The sequence below is a fragment of the Haemaphysalis longicornis genome, unplaced genomic scaffold (assembly GCF_048455015.1).
Source record: "Haemaphysalis longicornis isolate Haplotype H1 unplaced genomic scaffold, Haemaphysalis longicornis Haplotype H1 scaffold_20, whole genome shotgun sequence".
In the NCBI taxonomy this organism is placed as follows: domain Eukaryota; kingdom Metazoa; phylum Arthropoda; class Arachnida; order Ixodida; family Ixodidae; genus Haemaphysalis; species Haemaphysalis longicornis.
The window spans coordinates 5,024,334-5,049,153 of NW_027526296.1; the positions used below are offsets into that span (position 1 = coordinate 5,024,334).

At 49.0% G+C, this 24,820-nt stretch overlaps 4 protein-coding genes across 4 annotated transcripts in view; 1 reads left to right on the top strand and 3 right to left on the bottom strand.

Moving 5' to 3' along the window:
• Window positions 1–15,711, bottom strand: part of LOC144172325 (glyceraldehyde-3-phosphate dehydrogenase 2-like) — a 47,988-nt gene extending 32,277 nt beyond the window's left edge. Inside the window, exons 1-2 of the mRNA XM_077701085.1 lie at window positions 15,616–15,711; window positions 15,438–15,506 (exon numbers count right to left, since the gene is read on the bottom strand). Of these exons, the coding sequence (XP_077557211.1) occupies window positions 15,438–15,460 (23 nt within the window). The 5' untranslated portion in view covers window positions 15,461–15,506; window positions 15,616–15,711. The remainder of the gene's footprint in view (window positions 1–15,437; window positions 15,507–15,615) is intronic.
• Window positions 15,712–15,897: 186 nt separating this feature from the next.
• LOC144172326 (mitochondrial 2-oxoglutarate/malate carrier protein) overlaps window positions 15,898–24,820 on the top strand; it is a 139,602-nt gene continuing 130,679 nt past the window's right edge. Inside the window, exon 1 of the mRNA XM_077701087.1 lies at window positions 15,898–16,061. Coding sequence (XP_077557213.1) covers window positions 16,009–16,061 — 53 coding nt within the window. The 5' untranslated portion in view covers window positions 15,898–16,008. The remainder of the gene's footprint in view (window positions 16,062–24,820) is intronic.
• LOC144172323 (uncharacterized) lies at window positions 18,692–20,301 on the bottom strand. Its single transcript, XM_077701081.1, has one exon. The coding sequence runs from the start codon at window positions 20,274–20,276 to the stop codon at window positions 19,143–19,145; it is 1,134 nt and encodes a 377-aa protein (XP_077557207.1). The 5' UTR covers window positions 20,277–20,301; the 3' UTR covers window positions 18,692–19,142.
• On the bottom strand, window positions 20,286–21,170 carry LOC144172342 (uncharacterized; the record flags this gene model as incomplete). Its single annotated transcript, XM_077701101.1, has 1 exon — window positions 20,286–21,170. A coding segment is annotated over exon 1 (885 nt), but the record flags the coding sequence as incomplete, so codon positions are not given.

Sequence of the window (24,820 nt, forward strand, 5' to 3'; positions counted from 1 at the left end):
AGAACTACCAACGAAAACGTTGGGCAGCGTGGGCACGCCGCAAGGAGCGGTGATCTCTCCGACGCTATTCAACCTGGTGATGATCGGGGTTGCGGAACGCCTCGGCACCGCTCCCAACGTCCACCACACAATCTACGCCGACGACATCACCATCTGGGTGCCGGGCGGCAGCGACGGAGAGATCGAAGACTCGCTCCAATGCGCGGTGAAAGCGGTCGAAGACCAGCTCGAGGGAACGGGGCTGCAATGCTCCCCCGCCAAGTCGGAGCTACTAATCCTGAAGGCCCCGCGAAGCCCCAGGAACGGGAAGGCGGGAAACATCCAAGTGCGCACGGGCGACGGATCGGCCATACCCGAGGTAGAGACCATCAGAGTCCTCGGACTACACATCCACGAACACCGACGCAACGCTCACACCGTCAAGCAACTGCAAATCAAAGCAAGCCGAGCAGTCGGCCTCGTCAAGAAGATTGCCAACAGGCACGCCGGCATGAAGGAACGCAGCACGCTCAGGCTGGTCCAGTCGTTCGTCATAAGCCACTTGGCGTACGTGGCTGCCTTTCACAACTGGACCACGGCCGAACGCAATAAGCTCGACGCTCTCATACGCCGGGCATACAAAGCTGCGCTGGGCTTATACACCCACACAAACACACAGAACATGCTTGACTTAGGCTTGCACAATACGCTGAGCGAGATTATAGAGGCGCAAGCAACGGCGCAGATAGCCAGACTGGAAACCACGCGCACGGGCAGGGCCATTCTTGTCGCGGTAGGACACGAAACGAGGCTGCGGGAGAGCAAGAGACGGCTGCCGCTGGCGCGCGAGGCCCGCGACAGCATCCGCGTCGCACCGATCCCACGGCACATGGATCCAACAGAGAACCATGAGCGTCGCCTGGCCAGGGCTCGCACCCTGGCAGAGACGTACGACGACGACGCCGGCGCATTGTACGTCGACGTGGCCCGATACCCCGACAACCACCGACGTGCCTACACGGCGGCGGTCGTGCAAGCAACCACCGGCAGAGTCGTCGCGGCATGCAGCGTGCGTGTCGAGACGGCCACGGAGGCGGAGGAAACGGCCATAGCGCTGGCGGCAACCGCCAGAGGATGCACGACGGTGCTAAGTGACTCGAGGGAGGCTATCGCCAATTTCGCAAGGAACCAAGTGTGTGCGAACGCAGTGAGGGTGTGCGGAGCCCTGGACTCACGGACGCCGATAACCTTACGATGGTTCCCGGCCCACATGGGCAGCGTGGGACCCGTTCGCAACCGCAACGAGGACGCGGACAGGGCAGCGAGGGCGCTAACCGGACGCCCCGTCGGCCCGCGCGCCGCGTCACCTCGTGCGGCCAAGGAAAACAACGCCGCCAGAGACAACGACAACGACAACGCAGAAGACGCGGGGTTGGCAGAACAGGAGCCCGCACCGATTACAACGTATGGAGGGGTCCTGGAATGGCACAGGGAGCAACGTAAACGCTACCCTGCGCCGCACCCGGACCTCACCCGGCAGGAGGCGGCGCTCCTCCGACAACTCCAAGTGGGAGCGACGTGGACCCCGGTGTGGGCCGTGCATGTCACGCCCGAACGATTCATTACGGACCAGTGCGCGGTGTGCGGGGCCGCGAGGGCGACCATGACCCACATGATGTGGGAGTGCAACGACGCGGAAGAGGAAACAAACATACTACCGCCCCATCTCGCGCGTGCGGTGCGCGAGACAGACAAGGCCGCACAGAAAGCCGCCGCGCAGTTTGCGCTGGCGGCGATCACACGCCAGCAGTCACGGCCGGCACCCCCCTCCTAGCGAGGGAGAGCCACCGTGACCTTTTAGCCGGCAAATAAAGATGTTGTCCCCCCCCCCCCCATGCTCGCCGATGCCAAATGTTTTTTTTTCTCCTTGTTTGGCCTTTTTTAGTTCTTTATTATGCCAGTGCACCAGCTTGTGCTGCTTGTGATCCCCATTGAAGCATTGTGAACTATTTGTCCGGCCTGTTGTCAATGGTATTTCGCCTCCTCCTCAGTTTGTTGCACTTATTATAGGCTCATTGACACTGCGCCAAGTACACCTGTGGGCTCGACAGTGTGCTTCAGGGAATCGCTTTCTAAATGCGAAAATATTACTTGCTACCACAACAGCTGACAATTTCCTAATGCATTCCTAACATTCCACGTCACAGAATGGTGCGCACATCCATGGCATTCCATGGATGGTTGTTCCATGGCGTGGACCAGAAAGAAATAAACAAGAAGCACTTGGTGTGCACTGTTGCATATACTGCCGCAGAAAAAGAAACATTTGGCGCTTGGTCAATTCCGATGTCCTTGCAACACGCTCCGTAAGACGTGCAACACAAAAATAAATGTGCATTCAAATAAATTGCTCCCGCAGTCTTTGTTGGCCCTCTGCTTCAGTCGAGGCAGTGCCGCAGCAGCATGGATAGTGATTCTGTAATGAGTGGCTGCACTGAGTGCACTGTCGGGATTGTAGGCTATAGGCGGCATTGGTGGAACGCTCGACAACAAACCGAGCCATAAAAGACGCTGTCGCGCTCTCATCCTGTTTAGTATGATGAGATCCTGCGCAATTTTCTTGCGTTGCACTTTGGGTCAACCCGATGGTTTACTGTTGCATACAGCTGAGCAAGGCCAGCAACGGCATGGCAAAAGCATTTTCTTTTTGTTTGGTTCTTATCGCTTTGGTATACGGGCGTGGCTCAAAATTTATCACGAAGATAACTGTGTACGGTTCTCATCGCCGGCCCTGACCAGGGCCAACTCTCGTATACCCAACTTTGCCATTTGTAGGGCTGGCGAGCCACCTTGAGGACGGTGCTACATGAGTGGCACAGTTTATGTGAAAGAGCCGCAGCCCCTGAAGAAGTTTGGATCAACTAGTGCTCCTGCAGCTGGAAAATTGTTATGCTCCCGCGCAAGAATGACGGCATTTCCGTGCTTTAAATGGCCAATTTGGAAATGCTTTGCACAAACTCAAGCGTTTCCTGTCAAATTTCGCATGTGCGCAAATGACCGTCACGCCAAAAGAAAGCTTCTCCATGTAGAGCCAAGGTCGGTAAGGGTTACGAATGTTTGAATTAATGGGAATGCTCAAAAATTAATAATGGTAGTCGAGCCAGACAGTGTGGTACCCGTGTGGTTTAGTTGTATACGTTGACTTTTCCATTGGTGAGAGTCAGGTCTGGACGAGCCATTGTATTCTAGGTGCTGACCGGTGATATAAATACTAACTAGAACGGTCGGTTGTTATTGGTACAGCCACTACATTTCATGCCAACAGTCACTCTGTGAGCAAAGTGAAGCTGGTGAGGTTGGAGAGTATTTAGCACCACCTGATGGAGTGCGCCATCCCTACCCAGCAATTTTCAGCACGCTGGCCCTCATTGTCGCCGGCTGCCATGGGAAGGTCGCTATCTATGAAGCCAGCCGGTTTTAGCCGCAGCGCAGTAAAAAAAACAGCGCAGAAGGAAAGATCCTTTCATTCATCCTCTTCACCTGACCATACACATAATCCGCATGGATTATATATGTGTATTGTTGTTGAAGTGCAGTTGCAGCATGCCAGGATATAATTTTGAATGGGTACGTGTTTACCTCTCATGGCCATTGCTATTCTTTCTGGTGCCTATAGTTTTGTTTTGTACACCTCATTGTAACCACACAAATGGCGTGTACAGTGCATTTGTGTAAATAAAATTTATTTACAAGTGCGATTCCTTTTCTTGTGTTGCACCTTTTCAATATAGTTTGTATCTACTTGTCCAAGTGTCAGTCCTACAAGTAACCTTCACTGCCAGGTCCTGCCTAACCGATTAAAATGAAAATATGGCAGCAAAGCAAGCCATCAAACCTACTTTATTTTTCACTAAGTGCATACAGAAAATTTTCACTGAAGAACTGTCTGTTGGTCTGTGTACACTAGCTGGCCGGAAAGGCCTCCATGGAAGTATTACAAATTGAAGGAGCTCCCATTCGTAACATGACTGGGACAACAACTCGACCGAAATGTTTACAGAGGTGGCACGACTTTGCACTGCTACAAAGAGCGTTGCCTACCTGTCTGCTATTTTTGTCTGAAAAGGCAATATCTGGTGTACACCATGGTTTGCTCACTGTTGAAAACAATACCCCTAATTCTGAAAGGCTGCAATAAAATAACACTGGCCTGTCAAAGCAACAGTAAATTTTTGAGTCTTAATATTACAAAATCTGAAAGTAAAGGTCCTATATTGGTCCATGTAATTGAGCAACCCCGACAGCTGAAACTTACCCTTTTTGTGTGTGTGTGTGGGGGGGGGGGGGGGGGGGGGGAGAGGCTTTGTTCAACTTGTGTGCCGAAGCTGCACATGCACCTTGAAGCACACCATATTGGGGGCTATGGATCAATTTTGACCACTTGGGGACCTTGAAATGTGCAGCAGAATCTCTACACACAGGTTTTCTTTTTCGCCTCTACCATAAAAATGGCTGCCATGGCTGGGATTGTACCCACATCTTCGATCATGGCAGTGAAACAACCTAGCCGCTGGGCCGTTACAGTGGGTAGTACATAATGGTTTTAATTTAAACTGGATCTATTTCTTGTTAGCAGAAACGTAATTTAAAACAGATCAAAAAGTGCTTTTGGTAATTTTTGCTTGCATCAATAACCTGCTAAGGTTTCCTACAGAACGCACAGCTCCTTAAGTTGTATCCAGGTATAGAACACATGGCAGATCCTGAAGACGTTTTTCAGAAGATCGCAAAACAGAGACCCAAGATTAAGGCAAATGTGTTATCCAAACTTATATGGACCGAGCTTTCAAAATGTAAGTCGAGAAAATGCGATACCCTGGAACACATGAACGCAATAGCCTAGAAACTTCTAACAGCACCTCTAAAGTGAGTGACCTAGCATAAATTATGCTGTGTTTTTCCTATTTTGATTATGCCTCAGGCAGGGCCACATTTAGTCAGCAAAGCCAGCTTGCAAATGTGACGTCCGGCTGGATATCACAGGTGCCACGCATGTATACCTCAGTTAACGCTATTTTGCTACTATAGAGAGCAAATGGCAGATTTATGCTGTACGCTTCTTCTATCCGAAGTGCAATTTTACCGTTCTAGGTATTCAAAATTTACGAACAGAGCTATAAAAGCTTGCTCTGCCATACAACATGCAATCCTTCAAGCTTCACCACAACGAACACCTGTTTGGGTCGGCTTTTCTGCACGACGACTAAGCCTTGCAAGAAAGCCTAATGCAAGCAACACCTTGAGCAAAGCCAGAGTGGTAACTCTGGTGTACAGTAACTGAAGTGGAATGTTACCTGTGCAAAGTTAATAAGCCGGAAAGAAGTGTCCGGCCAATGGAATGGCATGAACATGAAATTAAGTTATTACTTGTTGGCTATGCCTCGGTAGCATACTGGTCCTAGTAGGCATGCATAGCAAGGGCCTTATTTCAATGACTGGAGGGGCTGCAGCCCGTCAAATATACTTCTATTCAGAGCACGTTGAAGAACCCACATGTCTCCAAGAAAATGTGTGCCAAACTTTTTTCACTAATCCACTGTCTCTTATTCATCTTTTTTTTTGTAACATTTCTAAATCAGTGCACAAACTCTACATGTCAGGTTGTGATTAACCAATTTATCTTTTCTCTCTCTTTGAGCTCTGCTTTCAAAGCTGTAAACACGCTAAAGGCAATGATATTCAGTCGAACATATTTTATTCCATCTGCAGTCACTTTTTCTATTCGTGTGTGATTTGCGGTACAAAATTTGATATTTGTACACCCCTGCAAAAAGGTGTATCGCAGGAGTAGTAAATCTAATTTCTTTGGAGGAAGTGAAAGTTTTTTTTCCCCCAATCTGAAGCAGCACGCACAGCATGCTTTTTCTGTAAATTACATACCCTCCATTATAAAAAAAAAGAATTTGGCAGTCGTTTGACTTGTGTGAGTAGTAGCGCTTGAGCGGGGGAAGCACAGTTTGAATATCGTTCTGATTTTTTTTTGTTCAGACTGACGAGTGTGACACTGAGCAGTGATATCAGTTGAAATACTTTGCCTGTCCACCCGTGGGACTATTTAGCTTGCAGAGCCAATATGCACGGCACGAATACGAGGCAATAAAGCCGCAAAGGCCGGAACCCGGATATATATATATATTGTAAGAAAACTGAGCTTGAGCTCCCCGCTTCTCACAGTCGGCGGCTGTCCTCTTTGCTGTCTTAGTAAATTGACCACTGGTTGTGCTCAGCTCTCTTTTCCCAAACCTTCACGCCTCTACTCCGGTTAAGACGAACTCCATGAATAGGATGAACAACACTTTTGCTTGCTTGTAACATCCACAACGCAAAAACCTCAGCTTACAATTTCCAGTAATACATATTTTTACGGTTTCCTCGAGTTTGTCTAATACCCCTGTCACACGGGCACTTTCAATCGCGATTGAGTCGATCCATGCTACACGGCAGTTTCAATCGCGTTCGAGCTCAATCCTGGTTTCTCAAGCACGATCGAGGCTTCCAAGCGCGATCGAACGAAAGCGGCGATACTCTCGTCCCCGCTCAGTAATGACACAGAACGTGAAAACTTCAACTAGCGCTACAAACTGCGTCAAATAACTTGACCCAAATAAGCGTGAGGTAACATTTACATAGTTACGTATACCTACGACCACGAGAAGTTACCAGACGCCGGCCGCAAGTACAATGTTAGCTCCATCTAGCGTACACGAGTGCAACCGGTGCAACTGTTCGATCGCGATTGAAACGGGCCGTGTAGCAGCGGCAGTGCGTCGAGCGCGCTTGAAAACTCGATCGCGATTGAAAGTGCCCGTGTGACAGGGGTACTAATGAGCGTCTACTGTATATATGATCTACCCTACTCTCCTAACTGTCGTTCTCTGTGTATCCTGTGCAGCTACAGCCCTTACTAAGTGGGCCCAGATGGAACCCGCTTGTCGTTAGCGTGTGTGAATGAGACGCAGCATAAGTTGCTCTTCCTTTGGTTTTTTTTCTTTAAATGGCCAATTTGGAAATGCTTAGGACAAACTCAAGCGTTTGCGTCGGAGGGGTTCGGCTTTTGAGGCACTAGACACGTGCATGAATATCTCGTGGTCAGCCTCCCTAGTGCGTGCGCACTAATAATACCCTGCCCTTGCCAATCCTCGAGTGGGCATGTGCCATTCTTCAGCACACTTGCAAACAGTTTGTCGTAAGAAGCATGCTAAGCTCCTTGTTAAGTGTGTGATGAGACACCCTTGACTTGACAAGTTTACATAAGCCAAATGACCTAATGTATTAGGGACCATTTGGAAACGCGCACTTTCGGTAGAAAATTACCGAGGCTGTTTCATTGCAAAGGTTGCAATTGTGTACCCAAATTGATAATCAAAAATAGCGGAAGGAAGCTGTGGTGTAATGGCACATTAAGTTTGTATCAAATGAAGAAGAACAATATGTGTGAGTGAGACCCCTCTTTATCAATCTACTCCAAGGAATGTGCCTTCTTAGATAAGTTCTTTTTGTGTGTGCTCTGGTCGAATGCTTGTGGCCTTTTGTTATTGCTTCTCTCATACATGATGGACATACCCTAAATAAATCAGTTGCAAGTAGCGTCCATCCTGTTAGTTCAATCCTGGGTGATTTGGTATAAAACAGCACCTTATCCTAACGCCAAATACAAGCATAAAACAGCGCAGCACTTTTCTGCTGTGTATGTCTTTGTACCTACCTTGCTGAAATTAATAAGCGATGCAGGCATCATAGTGGGTAGCACAAGCCACATGCAGTAACTAGAGCTTCTATGTACAGTTAAAATGCATTGTCCGTTTCCTTGTTCACCCTTCGCACTAACTTAAGATTACATGCTTTTTTAGATTCTTCTAAACGGAACACAAATGCTGGCACGCGTCAAATTATGCAACGACTAAAGATCCCACAGCCTAGAATACACTACAAATTCAAACAGACTTGACAAGCTGATACACTACAAACATACCGAAGCGGAGCTTGCAGGCTCTAGTAGAATGAGGTTATTCATAGAAGTCCTGAGTAATTAGTCACTATTGCTAGGCATATTCCATCACAACTACGAGATAAAAGTGACGGCCGGAAGCACGCCGGCTAATACACGAAGAAGCACAGCACCAATGTCGAAAGCTTGCAGGGAGCGTAAAGCTCGCATTCCACTCTCAGATTCCTTGGCACAAACGGGTGGCGGTGCTGCACCAAATGCACCAAGGTGAGCCAACTTCACACAAGGATCGCACGGAGAACACTCAGCAGCAGTTTGATGAAAGCAACCAGCAAGATGGGCACATTTCCGGCGCTGCACAGTGGAGATGGGCTTCTTCTGTAGATCGGCTGATGCGCGATACCCGCTTCTAGGTTCTGTAGTGCTGAGCCGTGCTGGGCAGCATCACAGGAGACCACAGCGACTAAAACCCACGACCGGAGCCGGTCGTGGCTAAAACGCGCCCGCAACACGGTCGTTGTTCCGGGCGCGTTGCAAGTGTTGCCAGCATAGCCATGAGGGGCAGCGTCCAGCGTCGGTCGCGGTCGGAACAAATCAGTGTTGCCAGCACGCGTTTCTCGAGTATGCTGGCAACAACGTCCGGTCGGCGGGCGGGTTTTAGTCGCTTCGCCGGACAGGGCGTCCCCGGTGGGGCAGCCAACGTTTATAGAACCAAGGTCAGTTTTAAAACTCCGCCTCCGCCATACCAGCAATACGGCGCCCGAGCGACCCACAGCGCCAGGTGGCGTCGCCGTCGCAACCGGCTCCCTTCAGCCGCTGGGGAAGCACGAGCGAAAGCAGCGCGGGCCGCATCTGTACTGCCGTTGCGAGCGTTATCGCGAAATATGCCGATCACCGTGTTTATAACCTTTTATTTACGCTTGTAAGTGGTAAGTCTAGCCACATGTCACCGGTGCTACGGCGCTCAATCGGCGTCAACCATTGCGCAGTAGCCGCTTGCATTTCAAAGGCCGCGCGGCTTTGTGGCTGCACTTCCGCGTTCGTTTAGAGCATCGTCTGCCATTTAACATTTGCGTTTCTTGTTGAGGCGGCTGCATATTCTAACTCTCTAGGCAGGAAATGTGGCTGGTGCGTTTTGCAGAGACATTAGTGAAGGCTGGCAAACATATCGTCATCATTTCGTTAAAAAAGCTTTATCGGTTGAATAAAAGAACCAAAAAGTGGATATTTTTTTTTAGTTTCAATGTAACGAGATATTTTCACGGGATATCCCTCTTGGCGAAAAGAATAGGCTGTCAAGTATCAGCTTCGCGTGGTAATGGGACGACGATCGCAGTGCGCCCGGCACAAACCGTAGCTCTGTCTCCGCTGCAGTGCCTAGTAGCTCTGTAAATAGTGCAAATACGGCTAGCTATTATAATCTCCTCTACCTCGTGTCATTCCTTCGTGCCGGTAAATGAGATTATAGTAACTGTATTTACGCTATTGACAGAGCTTCTAGGCACTGCAGCGGAGACAGCAGCTGACCGAAATAGTTACTTCTTCCCCGATTGAAACACTTTTAAACGAAAAGAAGCTATCCCTCTATTTTCTGAACAACAACAACAACAAAAAACCAACATAACTTCTATTGTAATCTCTGCCAACATTCTTTCGCCTGCTCGCCAATGAAAAACGAACTCCTTCCATGTCTCTGAACGAAGGTTTACTGCTCGCTGCCAGCACGTCTAAATTTGCAGCACTTTCTTCGGCTCCACCGTTAGCGCTTGTTTTGGCTTTCTGTGCAGACGAGGTCTGTGCAACAATCTGCATGTTTCGGCGTGGAAATTTCTTTCTATTCGCCGGTGGTTTGGACTAAGGAAAGGAAGCAGGTTTGGAAATATTTTCGGGACACCTCCTTCGACGAGGCTCCACTTTCCTCACTCAGTTTCTACTTTTTCACTGTTAATGAAGTGGGTGTAGCTCTTTGCTATGTCCTCAGGGTAAAACTTCACGCCACACGCGCGATTTGGCTGAGAGGTTTCGGTCGAGACACGCATTGGCACGGTACCATATATCTACACGAAGGCCGAAGTAACTTGAAGTGCGAGAAAAGCGCCTTGCCTTTGAGTTTGGTTTCCCCTGTAACCACCCGTGCAACCGGGCGCCGGCATAGTGCTCGCCTAACCATCTACAACTGGAGTGCGCACGCACGCACGCGCACGCAAGCACCAAAGCTAAATAACTAAAAGTAGTACAAACAAAAATTCTTAGATTAAAAAACAATACAAATAAAACCGTTTAAAATAAGGAAATTGCAATTTTTTGGCGTAGGGCGGAGCGTAGGGCTATCGGGAATATTGTGTAGGGCGATGTAGGGCTTTTTGAGGTGCGTTGTGGGGCGATCCGGTCGACATTGGTTGGCAACACTGAGTTGACCTTGTCGGCTTTCAGGTGAGGGCTTACGTTGTGCAATTTTGTCAACACAAGCGAGCGTTCATCTGTCATTCCGATCACGCTTAAAATCGCTTTCTTGCTGTAGAGCGTGTTTAACGGTTTTTCTGTATACTGTGGCCAATCTACCATTGGTGACGATAGCGCCGTACCGCAGTGTCTGAATCCGACACCGTCGTTGGCATTTCCGTAGCACCGGTACCACGTCGACAAACGACCCAGCAAGAACTTTTTTTTTTTTTTTTTTTCCTGCAGCCAAAACGTGTTACAAAAATTCGTAACGATGTTCCCACACTGCATGCATCGTAATGCACGCGCATTTTAGTGGCATCGTTTTGACGAGAACGACATCGACCGCGTGGCACTTGCCGATCGCTCGTGCTTTAACGAGCGCACCGGCGTTCGGGCCGAGGAACCTCCTTCATCGCAGAGTACGGCCGGTCAGAATTGGATTCCTTTGAGCGTTTGCCCGTCGTTGCGAGCGAATTTGGTGCGGTAGTAGGGGGTGGGGCATCTTCCACTGAGCGTCGCCAACTCGAGCGTTGTTTATGGGCCAAGAAATCTCGTCAGTTGCGAACCACGGCCGGTCAGAATTGCATTTTTGAGCGTTCGCCCATCGTCGCGAGTGCGCTTGTTGCGGTAGTCTGAGAGGGGTGGGGCGCCTGCTACTGAGCGGTGCTAATGTTGTTCGTTGGTTTAATTAAGTCTGCTTCTATTTAGATCATAACGGTGCCCGCAAGACCCAGTAATGCCATCTCCTATACTCCGTTTCATACATCAGGTGCAACGCTGTCAAAGCTAGCGCTCTTGTTTGCGCTGTGTGCTTCCGCGACCAAAAGTAGTGGGTTGCTTGCGGTGCGCCAGATACAATAAATGCTTCGCCGGCAACCTTAAAGCATAAATATTTATCATCAGCTTGACAAAAAACGCCCGTGTTGCCGGACAAACGATCGAAATATGCGAGTTTGTATTTTATGTTTGTCGCTTTCGTATCAGGTTTTCCCTCTCCGCGCAACCTTGAACGCCGTTTTTTGTTTACTCTTTGAGGCAGGCAGCGTTGAAAAAATGGCGTCCAGCTCTCCAGCTTGGACCACGTCTCCTGTACGTATTTTTTCGAGGGTTTGCGCATCAAAGTTGTCAAATAACGCCAAGCAAGTAATTGCAAATGTGTGCGCCCGTACCAGGGTGCGTTTCCCGGTGAAATCTGTGCAGGAAGTACTGAGTGTTGTGAGCGAGGACACCGGAGTATCTCACCGTACCGTGGCGAAATTAGAGAGTTTTAGCAGTACGTTCGTTACGTTCGTTACGTTCGTTCCGTTCGTTCCGTTACTACCGGGTTTACCGGGACCCGACTGCGCATGCGCGCGTACGTACCGGGTTCTTTCCGTAGAGTGAGACGGAAAACGTGTTTTAGCACTCCGTAGCGTCGTACCGTTCGTTCCGTGTGACGGCTGATTAGCCGAGTAGTTGCAAAAATCCGCACGCTAAAAATACGTAAATAAACAACGCAGTTTCCCCTAAAGCATTGCAAATCTAAAATAAATCGCGCTCGGCCGGACGCATCGTGAGGCAGGGGCTGCGGTGGCGGCGACGGCACCAGAGCGAGCGCAGGTGACGACATGGTCGCGCGCCGTTCACGTGGAGGAATGGCCTTGGCCTTGCCCGATTGAAGCGCTAGACACATGTACATACAATTGGTACACGCGATTCGTATGCGACTGATCGTTACGACTGTCACCACGACTAGTCGTACGCGTGAATTTGAGACACATGGCCCGATGCGGGTGTGCGATGCCTCGTCGGCGCCGCTCCGCCCACTGTTTTTGCACCATGGTCAACTACGACGATCGCTGAGCTGAATTTGTAGATTCCGCGGGTTTGTACGCAAGAAATGGATAAAGCAGGCAATCGTGAAGCGTTTTCTGCATCGGAAACAGTCCGCGCACACGCCGGTCGCGCCTGCCAGCTCGGCACACTCAGCGGCTCGAACCGGCGCAGACCACGGTAGCAACCGCTTGTCGCTGTTCTTCCAAATCAATCTGATCACTAAAACGAAGTTCCACCTGCGAGAAAGTAGGTGTTAGTGTGGTGAAAAATTGTGCTAGGGATTGTTCTCGGGGCTTATTTTAAAAGCGGCGATCAGATATATCTGCCGCGATGCAAGCATATGCTGACCGGCCATGGATGCCGCGGCGCGCGGTGCGGCGAGTGGCCGAGAGATGGCGATACCTGCCTCGGAAGCATCGAAACAGGCTACGCAGATGTCTCGGTCACCGGTCGCTCACGGCAGTTGTAGCTCAAATAAAGTTTCACATGCGAGAAAGGGGATGATAGTGAGGTGAAACGTTGTGTTACGGAGTGTCATTCGCAGTTGCACAGATAGCGGCGATCAAATATTCGCCAGGACGCTAAACCTAAAGTTTCTAACACCCGAGCAAGCCGGTTGCGGGCTCCGGATACGGTAACACGGAAGCAGAGCGCCGGGAGAGACGCCGGCCGCGTACGGAACAAATGGCGCATGCGCAGTCGGGTCCCGGTAAACCCGGTAGCAACGTAACGAACGTAACGAACGAAGCATACGTACTGCTAAAACTCTCTATTGAAGGCGGAGTGTCTGCGTGGGAATTCGGTGTCTCCAAAGAGAAGACCTCGCGACGTGACGATGTCAAGGACGCGGACCGTCAAGCATGACAGCTTCACAGTCCATGCCATCCGTCTGAATGTGAAGAGAATGTACGCCAAGAGGGAGATCCCGACACTGGACAGTGTGCGAAAGGCTGTCTACGAAGACGACGACTTGCCGAACTTCACGAAAACCACCTTGTGGAGGTTAATGAAGGACACGGGCTTCACCTATGATAGGAGAATACGGAATATTGGCATCATTGTCTGGCGCCGCAGGTACCTGCGGGCGATCAAGGAATTCGAAGGCACGGCAGGGGGGAATCGTTGATGAACTTCCCAGCAATGTGTCTCCTGTCAGTAGTGGCGGCTTTGTTCACGAGGGTCAACTGGTAGAGCTGGAGCGTGGACACCTTTCTATCCAGCCTGCTCGCGCTTCTTCATGCTGCGCCGATTCCCCGAAAAGGCTTTGTTACCGCGACAAAGCAAAATGTGTGTCTTCGTCCTGTGGTTTTGTCTGTGGAGTTTAACGTCACCAAGTGACCCGTGCTATGAAAGACCCTACATTGTAGTGCTGTCCTGTTCGGTCGTGAAGTGTATACAGCTGGAGCAGTCATATAACCTCTGCAAAAACGGGGTGGGCGACAGGAAGGAAAGTAAGAAGTCGGAACCCACCAGGAAATCGACCAGAGGTGCTCTTCTATAAATAAAGTTTGTTTTTTAAACCGCGAAAGTCAGCCTCCTCTTGGAATATTTGTGTATGACACACAACCGTATTGCCCCTGTATGCAATACGGTTGTTTGTCTCCATACAAATGTATGGCAACAAATCTCCAACTCATGAGCTAGTACTGTTATTTGTCGTCACATCATTCACCTATACCATAGACATTTCCTTGACACAGAAAAACGGGCCATATCAGGGTTCCGTATGTAAAAACAATTGACCTATCCATGATTGTCTTGCGAATAAGTGCCTAGCTTAAAGAGCTCTTTCTCCAATCACAAAAGAAAATATAACTCTTGCTTCCGGGGTGAAATATTGCAGTGAAGAAATAAATCACGCACAAGAAATCACAAAAATGTTGCATATATTCGGACTGGAAAGGGGCGAATAACAAATTTAAAATATATATTATGCGTTTCTGTGCCAGAAATCAGTATTCTAAGGTACAGAAATCTGTTTTTTGTCCTTTCCCATGAATAACAAATGATAACGTTATTCGCACCAAGAGCTTCGGGCTACTCCAGAGTGCAGTGCCAAAGTCGGTTCCAAATGTTTCGGTAAAAACTGAACCCGTTGCTCTGCTGGCGGCCCGGTATAATCAATAACATGCTGAGTGTGTTAAGAGAGGCCCATAAAGAAGTGGATCGTCAGGGCAACGGCAAAAACAAAAGCTGAAAGCAAACACCTGTTGGTAATTCACCCTGGTTAGAGCAGCTGTGCTAAATAATTAATGAATAACGTGTTTTTCTTACACAAAGTTCTAGCTAGAATCAACGAGGTAGCTGACAATGGTATAGAATCGCGACAAAATAGCAATTGCTGGTCAAACATCGGTATGCATCCAGAACCCATACGTGCAGTTCATTTCCGCATGCGCGTAGTGTTTAAGTTACTGGGAACGAAATGAGATTTAGAATTGAACTCGCGGAAGATGTGATAAAAAAAAAAGAAACGTCGGAACGCGGTTTCGAACCCATGTACTTCAAAATTCAGCGTCTTTTCTCCAGAGCGACGCGTTAGACCACTCGGCTACAAAACAGCGCGGAGCGATACACCTCCTTTCTTTGCGGACTACTTGTGTAGCCTTCACAGCGTTGCACTGACGCAAGCACGCACGCGCGCAGACGCTAGCCGCACAACGGCAGGTGTATCCCTCAGAACGTGCTGACCTCAGCCACCCGGTGCTCCGCGCGGGAGCCGGGTGCGACTGCAGCGCCATCAATGCGGCATGGTGCGGCGGCGCCGGGAAACACTTCGAAGTTTTACAACTGACCTTGGTTCTATAAACGTTGGGGGCAGCCATCTGCGAAGCGGAACGCCGAGCTCGTTACGTTCCCTCAGCCGAATAATACGCGACCGCCAGCAGAAGCGCGAAATCTTTCAGATCGCAGATAACACATCGCGGCGGCTCGTTCGCTCACACAATAACAAATTGAATAGAGCCCCTCTTCAAGTGGCACGAAGCCGCGTCGCTTGTCTAGCAGCCATGACAGCCGCCGTAGAGGTCACGTCAATGAGACGCCCGGCATCACGGCTAGCCAACTACAAATGCAGGCGGAAAAACGCGAAAAGTCCGGAAACGCTGCCGATATATGACGCAAGCTGAAGCAATGAGGAAGCGCAACAGCGGTAGCGCATAGCAAATAAGCGGGCGTGACGGCGACATACCCGTTGATGCCGATTTTCACCATGTCCGAGCCGGCAGTGTCCGATTGGCTGAATTGGGTAAAGAATAACCTGCAAGGGAGAAGACGCTTTCAGGCAGGCACACAGGCTCAGGGGTCTAGAAGATTGCGAGAACAGTAACGATTGCACGGGAAAATGAAATTTCAAAGCGGAACCGGACTTTGGTTTGAGACGCCACGAAGAGGGAAAAACGCCTATGTGACGCCGATGCTTTGCCGCTAGGTAAAGCGAAGCCTATACTCCGTTTCATACATCAAGTGCAACCAGTCCGAGGTGACTTTTTGCTAGTTCCTCTTTGATTTACGCGCTCCAAGTCGCAGCGGCGCGGGGCAAGCAAAACACCCCTCCTTCTCTCACTGTTTTTCCCACTCTACCTCTTCCCGGCGCGACTTTAGGCGCGCATGCGCGACAGCGGGGTAACGGTCGCTGCAGCTGCCGGAGCAACAGCGGCGCCGGTGCGCGAGAGAAGCCGCGGGGCTCGCGTGCGAGTCGTAGAATAGCGGAAATATCGTGACAGCGTTCTGAAGACCACAGAAGAGCGGTTATATGCCCCATGCACAGGGACGAAGCGCAGCAAGAAGTGATTTTGCTTCGTGTTAGCAAAAGGTGAGACACTCGTTCGTAAAGCGTGAATTTCATCTGAACGATAGCGCCGGTGTCGTGAGCTGTACAACTACGTGTACCGTGTTCGATGTCAACTTGTGCTATTACCGTGTCGAACATCAGGCTTTGGCTACCAAATCTCTCTCTTTCTCTCTCTCTCTCTCTCTCTCTCTCCATATATATATGTATATATATATATATATATATATATATATATATATATATATATATATATATATATATATATATATATATATATATATATATATATATATATATATATATATATAGGTAGCTATAAAGTTTTTCAATGAGCTAGTGAGAAATTCTTATGATGGAAGCATTTCTCTCGTACTTGGCTTGGCTTGCCACATAAACTAACAAAAAAGCAACGCCTCCTAAAATGAGGCATGAGTTGCATGAGTTTCGTACTGGTGCAGCGAGCACCAGCGGCAGTTCAAGCAGTCAACGCGCGCTTTTGTCGCGTCTAGCAAAGAAAAAAAGATCAAGCAGATGCGGATATAGAGTTTCTCACTAGCTCTAAGCGTGATAAACTCTATGGGTGCGATATCGTCGGTATCGTCAGCAAAGCGCGCGGTGGTGGCGTGTTGTGTTCGTTCTATGCGTGCGACGCAAGCCGTCTGAGGAAAGTGTGATCAGTGATGGGTGATGGCACGATGACACTCTAAATTCAGGAGGTTGTGAAACTACTGTACCCGAAAAGTGATGACGAGTTCTAACGTCGCCCGGAATTACTACAAGACTGTCGTTTCCATGTGCTACGATTTCGATTTCAAAAGGCTGTTTGAATTGTCCCGAGCCACGTGTACCGTTTTGTTTGAGTGCGTGCTTCAAGTCGTCATCTTTTCCCCCCCAAGTTCCGTGTGTGGGCGCCAGCAGTTATCAGCGTGTGAGGCGTGTACGCTTGTGTACATTGGGTCGCAGACCTCTGTGTACGGCATCGCCGGGAAATTCGATGTGCCGGAATAGTGAACTGACGCGTGTTGTGACCGTTTTTGTGAAATCTCTTCACTCGATCAGCGATGGCGCAATATGCGTGTCCGACAGCGTGTAAAGGGCCCGCATCATGACTGGATTCCTAGCCAAAAGCAACAGAAAGCAGGCATACCCGAACACCATTGGGCGCATACAAGGCGTCTGCATCCAAGAGAGCAAACATTTGAACGTCTCTATCGGCTTCCCGGGACTCGCTTACGACGGCCGAGTCATGCGGGAAAGCCCATTTACAGGTGCACTATCGGCAGTGGACAGGAGATACACCCTCGGAGACAGCGCCTATCCGCTGTCTCTTGTTTAGCTAATTAATGACACCCTCCAAGGACAACACAAGCAACTTCCCAAGCTGGAAGAAGAAATTCAACAAGCTGCGCGACCAACAGAGAGTGGATATCGAAAATTCGGCTGGCGCCTCGTAGGTGTTGTGAAACCCCCCCCCCCCCCCCCCCCTCTACCCCAAGACGGCCGCCGCAGAGCAGTCGGTCTTGATTTTGCCTAACCGGTCAAACCATGCTTTACGGTCAAACCACAACAACATGCTTTACTGTCCTGCGGCTTTCTGAAACAGCGCTTCAGGATGTTGTACCTTGTTGACGCAAAGACCGTGGCACAGTCTTCCTTTATTACGATGACAGCCTGTGTGCTGGAACCTGAACGTTCAAGCACTGACCGATAACACTTCAAAAACTCTGGCCACAGGATTGGCTTTGCAGGTGCAAAGGTGATTGGCACCAAAACAAATTACTTACAGAGATGAGTCCTGGCACATACAAGGAACTTAGAGAGTGCTGAATAGAGGTGCTGTTCCCCCCCCCCCCATTCACGCCCACGGTGTCAGATGTACTACAGCAAGAAACGAGTACAAAAAGAAAAAAAAGGAGTTACTGCATATAACTGCTTCTTTATGGTTGAAATCAGTTGCCCCTCATGAAGGAGCCGAGCAGGCTCTGAAAGATTAGGACCACTTTTAATTGGCCTCTTGCTCCATCTTGATCTTTGTTGGATGCTGTTATCCTGCATATTGGTGGCAAAAAAAGACAGGCATTTCTGCAACGAAACCGTAGCAGCTTTATTGCCCCTTCTGTTGCCACTTTATAAAAGCGATAAGGGGTCCAACATGCCTTCGTCTTTACGGCATTCAGCCATTGCTGGCTGCAGCCTATTAAGTGCCTGAATGACGCTGCTGTTATATATGTCTATTCTTGTCTTGTTTGCAGCACAAGTCATGAGAGGAGCATAGCTTATGACGAGCAACCTACGGCATTGTAGCGTGCTCGTGACGGCAATGCCCACAACACAGTAACGTTTTTTCTCGTTCGTTTTACATGCAGCTTTTCATAAATTCCTGGCGAAGATCTTCACATCATAAAACAACTCGAGAAAACGTTTCTTAAACAATGTGTTTATTTTAGTTCACCAGGTCTTGACATTCTTTCAAGTCATTGGGATCATTCAAAGCGATGCAATAAAAATACAGTTCCAAGAAATACAACTAGACTGATGAAAATAAAACACTAATGCATAAAAAGTTTAAATGCAGATTACACAAAAAATATAGCGCAAGCGTAACATATAGCGACGAATATAACAAAAACATTGCTTTGTTGGAACAAAAATCTTGCAGCATGCCGCCGACAAATTGCTTGTTGAAAATGCCACGGTTACAAAGCTGTAGATTACATGATAGACCGAGGCAAATAAATTAAAAAGAGCCTTTGTACAACTTCTGATAGGCAACAGAACTGACAATACAATCTTAGCCACGAACTACACCTGCGCTCATGCATTACATACTTCGGCATGTGTACGCGGATCAAAACATCAAATATTGCAATGCAGAAAAGAAACATCACACACACGAAGGTAGATCACTACTACACAGAAATGCTGCTTTGCTAGGCAGCACTGTGAAAAAAACAGTAGACTGCTTTGCTACACGACCTAAAAATTCCAACTAACAAATGCATCGGAAGAACTACTAGTATTCATATGAAAGACATTGAGTAAATCACAGGAATGAGATCAAGTGCAGTCCCTGCTAAAAGAAAAAAAATTACGTAGCGCTGTTTAGTACATCTGCTTGCTGTGGAGCTTCAGGTGCTTGTGTTCCACGGTCATGTTAAGGCAAGTGCGTCCAGTAGCTGCGAATGCAGACTTGATGACCAGCATGGAGTTGAGATTCTCATTTCCAAGCCTATTGCGCTTTTTGGTTTTCACGTCGGCCATGTGCGAAAAAATTCTCTCAGTAGCAGCATTGGAGTGGGGCAAAGATAGTATCAGCTGAGCCAAGGTTGCGATGTTGAGGAACTCCTGCTTGTTTCCGAACGTTCTCATTTGATGTAGATCGGCCCAGAACAAAGCAGCTGGTTTGTCTTCCAACGTCAACTTCTCATCCTTGCTGAAGTAGGAAGGCAGCATTCTCCATTCCTCCTCGACTCGGCTGGCATCTGGCAGTAGGTGTGCGTAGCGGTTCTGTAGCGTCGGCAACGCAGGTAGCTTCCTTCTAGCTTCTGCGCTGAGGGCTGTCTTGGGGGTCACGAACTGCACTTCATGAAAAAAAGGCCCGGAAACTGGAAGCCTCTTTTTGACCTCAACGGCGGCTGTCTGATAAAACGACAGACAGCGAATACGAAGATCGCGGACCTCAGCGTCCATTCCAGCTTCAGCACACTTCTTCAGCGCAGAATTGCACCCTTCGCCCAGGTATACCTCTTCAAGTGGCAGCAGAACTCTTGGGTCCATGGGATTTACGTCATCCCTCTCGAGAGCAGACGGCTGGACAAAGTTCTGCAGCAGACATCGGAGGAGGCGTTGACTCTCTGCCTGGAGTTCCCCTATGAGGTTTCCGTTACTTTGAAAGAGCGCATTAAGCCTGTTAAAAAAATTTAGCACGAATTTCATAAACCTGAAATAGGCCTCTGTGGCACAGTTCATGTGGTTTAGAATGGATTCGGCGGCCACTATTCGGTCTTCCACTGAGGCTTGCAAGAAAAGGAGTCGCAGGGTTTCCCATTCTTCAAGTACACGCTCAACACACGCATAAAGCACGAGCCATCGGGTCTCGCATGGCCGCAGAATCTTCTTTTTCTCAGTGTGGAGGAACTCCTGTAGTGCCGATAGTTGAGCTTGTCTCTTGCTGCTCTGACTGAAGTAGTTGGAGATGTTTCGCAGAAGATCTTCCAGGTATCTTGGAAGCTTCATTGCGGCTTTGCTGGCCGCGATGTGGAGGGAATGGCAGATGCATCGAATCAGCACGAAACTCCTGTCTGCCTTGTGCTGAAGTTTTTGGGCCAGGGAATTATGCTCGCCAACCATAACGCTGGCGTTATCACATGCCAGGCCTAGGATGTTTGTCAAAGGAATCTTTTTTTCTGAGAGGCAGTTTTCAACAGCTGCTGTGAGAGCCTCTGCGGAGCAATTTGTTGCATCCATTGGGATCACTTCTAGGAGTTGTGTTACTACATCTCGCTTCTCTTCAGAAAAATAACGTACAACACAGCACAGAAATTTTGTGCTCGAGATGTCCGTTCCCTCGTCCACAAAGAGCGAGAACATTGAACTCCTCAATGAGTTGGAAAGTTGCTCCGTTTCTGATGCGGCCAGCACATTCTTAATTATTGCAGTGCATTTTGTTCTGTGCAGCTGCACCTCCCGAGCAACGGGCGAGTCGGGGAAAATTTCATGGACTAGCTCCCCGAGGTGGTTAATCGCGCTGAGCGACAAGTTGTGCTCCGCCACAAATGCAGCCAGTTTGATTTCCGCGGTTTTCACCTTGTTACCATGGGAATCGACGGGGCCGGTTGCAAACATCGATGTTAGAAGGGTCTGCTTTTGGAGGCCTGCTGCGGCTTTTTTGTGGCCCGCTGTGTCGGCATGACGCAGCAAGTCACTGGATCCGGCACTAATGTATGCGCCGCAAGCCCTGCAAAATGCGCGCAGGGGGTCACCGGAGGGTGCACGGGCTAGCCATCCCTTGAATTCCGGCTGCTCCAACCATGCTTCTCGAAACTTCTGCTTTCGTGCGGAGCCTGTGTCTTTTGTCTGCTGCTGCCTTGCACCTTTAGCTGGTGATGGGCCAGGTTCCTCGTCGGACATCTAGAATAACATAGAACAAAAAGAAGATAACTCTGAGTATTTTTCAGTAGAATTAGTACATTGAGCATTTCATCACTGCTATTTGTATATTGCATAACCATAATTTTTAAAAGTAACTCCCGGACAACTTTTACTGCGCCGCAATTAAATGGCGCGTGAGAAATTTCCCGCGAGATTCAGGACTAGTCCACGTCGTCCGTTTATTTTGAAGGAATTAGGAGGCTAGCCATGGACACCCGCCCACACTACAACTTATTTCCTATTTAGCTGTTCGAAGTGACGAATGCGTACCGCCAAACATTTACACCAGTGGCCACACATATTTAGCTCTGCTGCCATTCAGGCTGCTTTTGTTTTTAATTTTGGTCCATTCTTTCGATGTGGATTGCTGGCAAGTCAGCTTTATTTACGCCATTCGCCATTACGAAGTAAACACAGACACTACCAATTGCATCCACTGCTAAAAGGATCATCGACAGAGTGGCCACCGCATTCCGCACAGCGGAGACTCTGAAACGTGGCGAGCATTGGATAGGGGAGGCGGGGTCACAGCACGCGACGCGGTCGCAGCCGCGTTTCGTCTGCTACAGCGCGCCGATGACGCTCATCTTGCAAGAGTTGGGAACGCACACTTTAGAAGGACGAGTGGAAATAAATTAAAAAAAAGTTTCTGTACTATCTAGAAAATAGGATCACCTATTAGAGGCATTTCTCACTGCTCGTTCAATCGAGGGTATGCTTTTATAATCAGTTTTTTTTTTCGCCATACAGGGCTCGAGCAACGATGTAGACACTGCTTGTAATTGCTGCTGTGTCTAACACCAATAAGATTTGTTTGCAACGTTTTTTTTTTAAATTGTGCACGCTATGAAACAATGCTAAACGCAGTCCATAAACGCAACGGAACATTGACAGCGTCCTTGCTGGCGTCGTGATTTTGCTTCCTGCGCGGAGAGTCTTGCAAACCTGTTTTTTTTTTTTTTGCACGTATAGCGTTAAACCTTGCGGCTTTTTTTCTGCAGTTTTTACTTGGGTAACTCAGCGTTGCCATCAGCGCTATTGTTTGTCTTTTAATGAACTGGTTTGGAGCTAAAACAATTCCGTGATCTGCGCTGCCGCAGAACTTCCGAATCGCGCGCTGGAGCCGTATCGCCGTGCGTAGGGCGGACGTCGCCGCAAAAACGGAAGTAGCGTCTCGAGCGGGGCCAGTTGGTTCAATCTGAAGATACAAAACAGCGCAAAAAACGAGGGCTAAGAAAGAAGCCCTTCTTTCTTAGTCCCATTTTTTTGCGCTGTTTTGTATCTTCTGCAAAAACGGACTCCGTGAAACGACGTCGAGCACGCCGCGACCGGACGTTGCCGCGAACACGGGCGCAGTGAAACGACGTCGCACACGCCGAGACCGGACGTCGTCCGGCTGATGTCGCCGCGAACACGCGCGCCACGAAACGACGTCGTACGCGCCGCGAACGACCGCCGTCAGGAGGACGTCGCATACGCCGCGATCGGACGCCGTACGGCGGACGTCTCCGCGACACGCGCTCCATGACACGTTGCCCTACTCGTCCCTTGAGAACCTCACAGCGAACACCGTACCGCCGCGAACCAGCGTATCGCCTCGCGTCGACTGGCCCCGCAACGAAAGCAGGCATCGTGAAATTTTACCCCAGTCACGGGCTTAAGTGCTGCGGTAATTTTTACGACTAGTAGGATTAGTCGACACAAGGCGACATGCTTTGCGCGCGAGTTTGGGAACTGCGGAGCACTACACGAAAGTGTTTTAGTTCTGAACACTTAAGAAATAAGTATACCCTTTTCTAGCAACAGAGAGGTTACTATAGGCGAGACTCGCAGTGGCGTAAATCATGGTAGGGTCAGGGGGGTCCTCCCCCCTGCAATGTTTATGGATTTGCGCCACTGGGTAGGAGAAATAACGTCACCAGCGAGGGCGAAAAATTTTCTTCCGGAAAACAAGCGCCAATAGAGAGAGAGAGAGAAGGCTCTTTAATGTAAACTGGTGAGGTCAGCCCTGCTAGGGACAAGGCTTGCTACACCAGATGGCGGGTGACTACGTTGATGAGTGATGAATATTAGACATTAGGGTTACCGCAGGAAGAAGACAAACAAGAAGCGTTGAAAAAAAAAAAAGGAAAATATCATTTACCTAAGAACAGGGCTGAATGAGCCCTACAACATGCATACGAAACAAAGAAAAAATAAACATGTTCATACGTTGTTTACGAGACACCAAACAAAATTATTTTAATGACAATTCTGTGAAGGAGAACTTCGCCCTGTGCATTTTTTTTTATGAGTAGAGAAATCTTCAAACCGATAAGCCTTAAAACGCAAGGCGTACGAACAATGTAAATCAAGGTGAAATGCGGCTCGCAGCAAACATGCTGTAAAAATCTAGGGATCCAACACCGATATCTTTTTTTTTTTGTTTTGTTTTCAGCCTACTCTTGGAAGCTGAGGAGCAACGGCGCGCCACAGCAGACGACACGCGGATAAAGATTCTCCCGCCTCGTGCGGTCTGCGCTCATGTACCGGCGCGGTTTCTCCGCTCTTCGCGGAGCGCGGCGGGTACGCGCTAGATTGTTGTTCCCTTTAGCAGTGGATCCATCTATACACTGTCAGAGACTTGTACGGACCAGATAAACGATCTACTTTGTTCCAAACAAAACGAAGTCATAGTCTGGCAATCGAGCAGCATTCAGTAAAACATTTCAGCTCAAACACCTGTATTGAAAAAAAAAAAAAATCACTACAAACACTATTGACAAAATACCTCTTATAAAGTAATGTTCGTTGAAATGGTATCGAGTGAAAAGCGTTCGGCAAACTGCTCGACCTCAGAATGCTGCCTTTACCAGATTTCACAGTCAACAACAACGAAAGAATATTAATAAGGACCGATTGACGAAAACACTGGGATGTATTAAATTTGAATAATTGTGCGCCCTAACCAGCATTAAGAAAAAATTTCAAGTACTCACGGTTGGTCGCCCCCGTCAGTTCCAGGGTTCCAGGGTGATGAGGCAAGTGGCGAGCTCGATCTTGTTGCAAACGCTTATAACCACTGCTAACAGGATGACGGCCCACGTAATACTAGCGTCCTCAATCCGGCAGAGTACAGCTCTCGATCACTGCCAGAATCGACTGCACCCAGATGCGGTCACTAGCGCGGTTTTTATAGAGGGAAATCTAACCGTCAAAATTTTGCGCACGAAACAATTTTTCGAACCAAGTAAAAATATACAAAAACTCCGAGAGACAGACAGAGAGAGAGAGAAACAACTTTATTAATACTCAAGGATCAGGTGAGGGGGTGGGGGCGGTCCAGAGGGCCGCCGCGGCTACCAGGGCCCGGATGAAGTCCGTTAGAGGAGAGTAGCGGTATGCGCCAGGGGCCCGCGACGCATGCGCGCTAAAGCACTTGGTCAGGCCTCTCGCTCATTGGTGGGCATAATACCAACTGTCATTTTGCCCACGGAACGATAGGTTTTGAATTCCACAAAACAGCGAAGTCCATCCGAGGCGAGCGGCGGCACGCAGCCGGCGCGCATGCGCACAAAGGCTGCGCAGTGCGCAGAGAGGCAGTTGCGCCGCACGCAGTCAACGTCCGAATTGAGCGCGAACGCGATAAC

Bases quoted from the DNA above. Each gene is read 5' to 3' on its own strand.
- LOC144172323 (XM_077701081.1), bottom strand. From the start codon at position 20,276: ATGAAGCTTCCAAGATACCTGGAAGATCTTCTGCGAAACATCTCCAAC.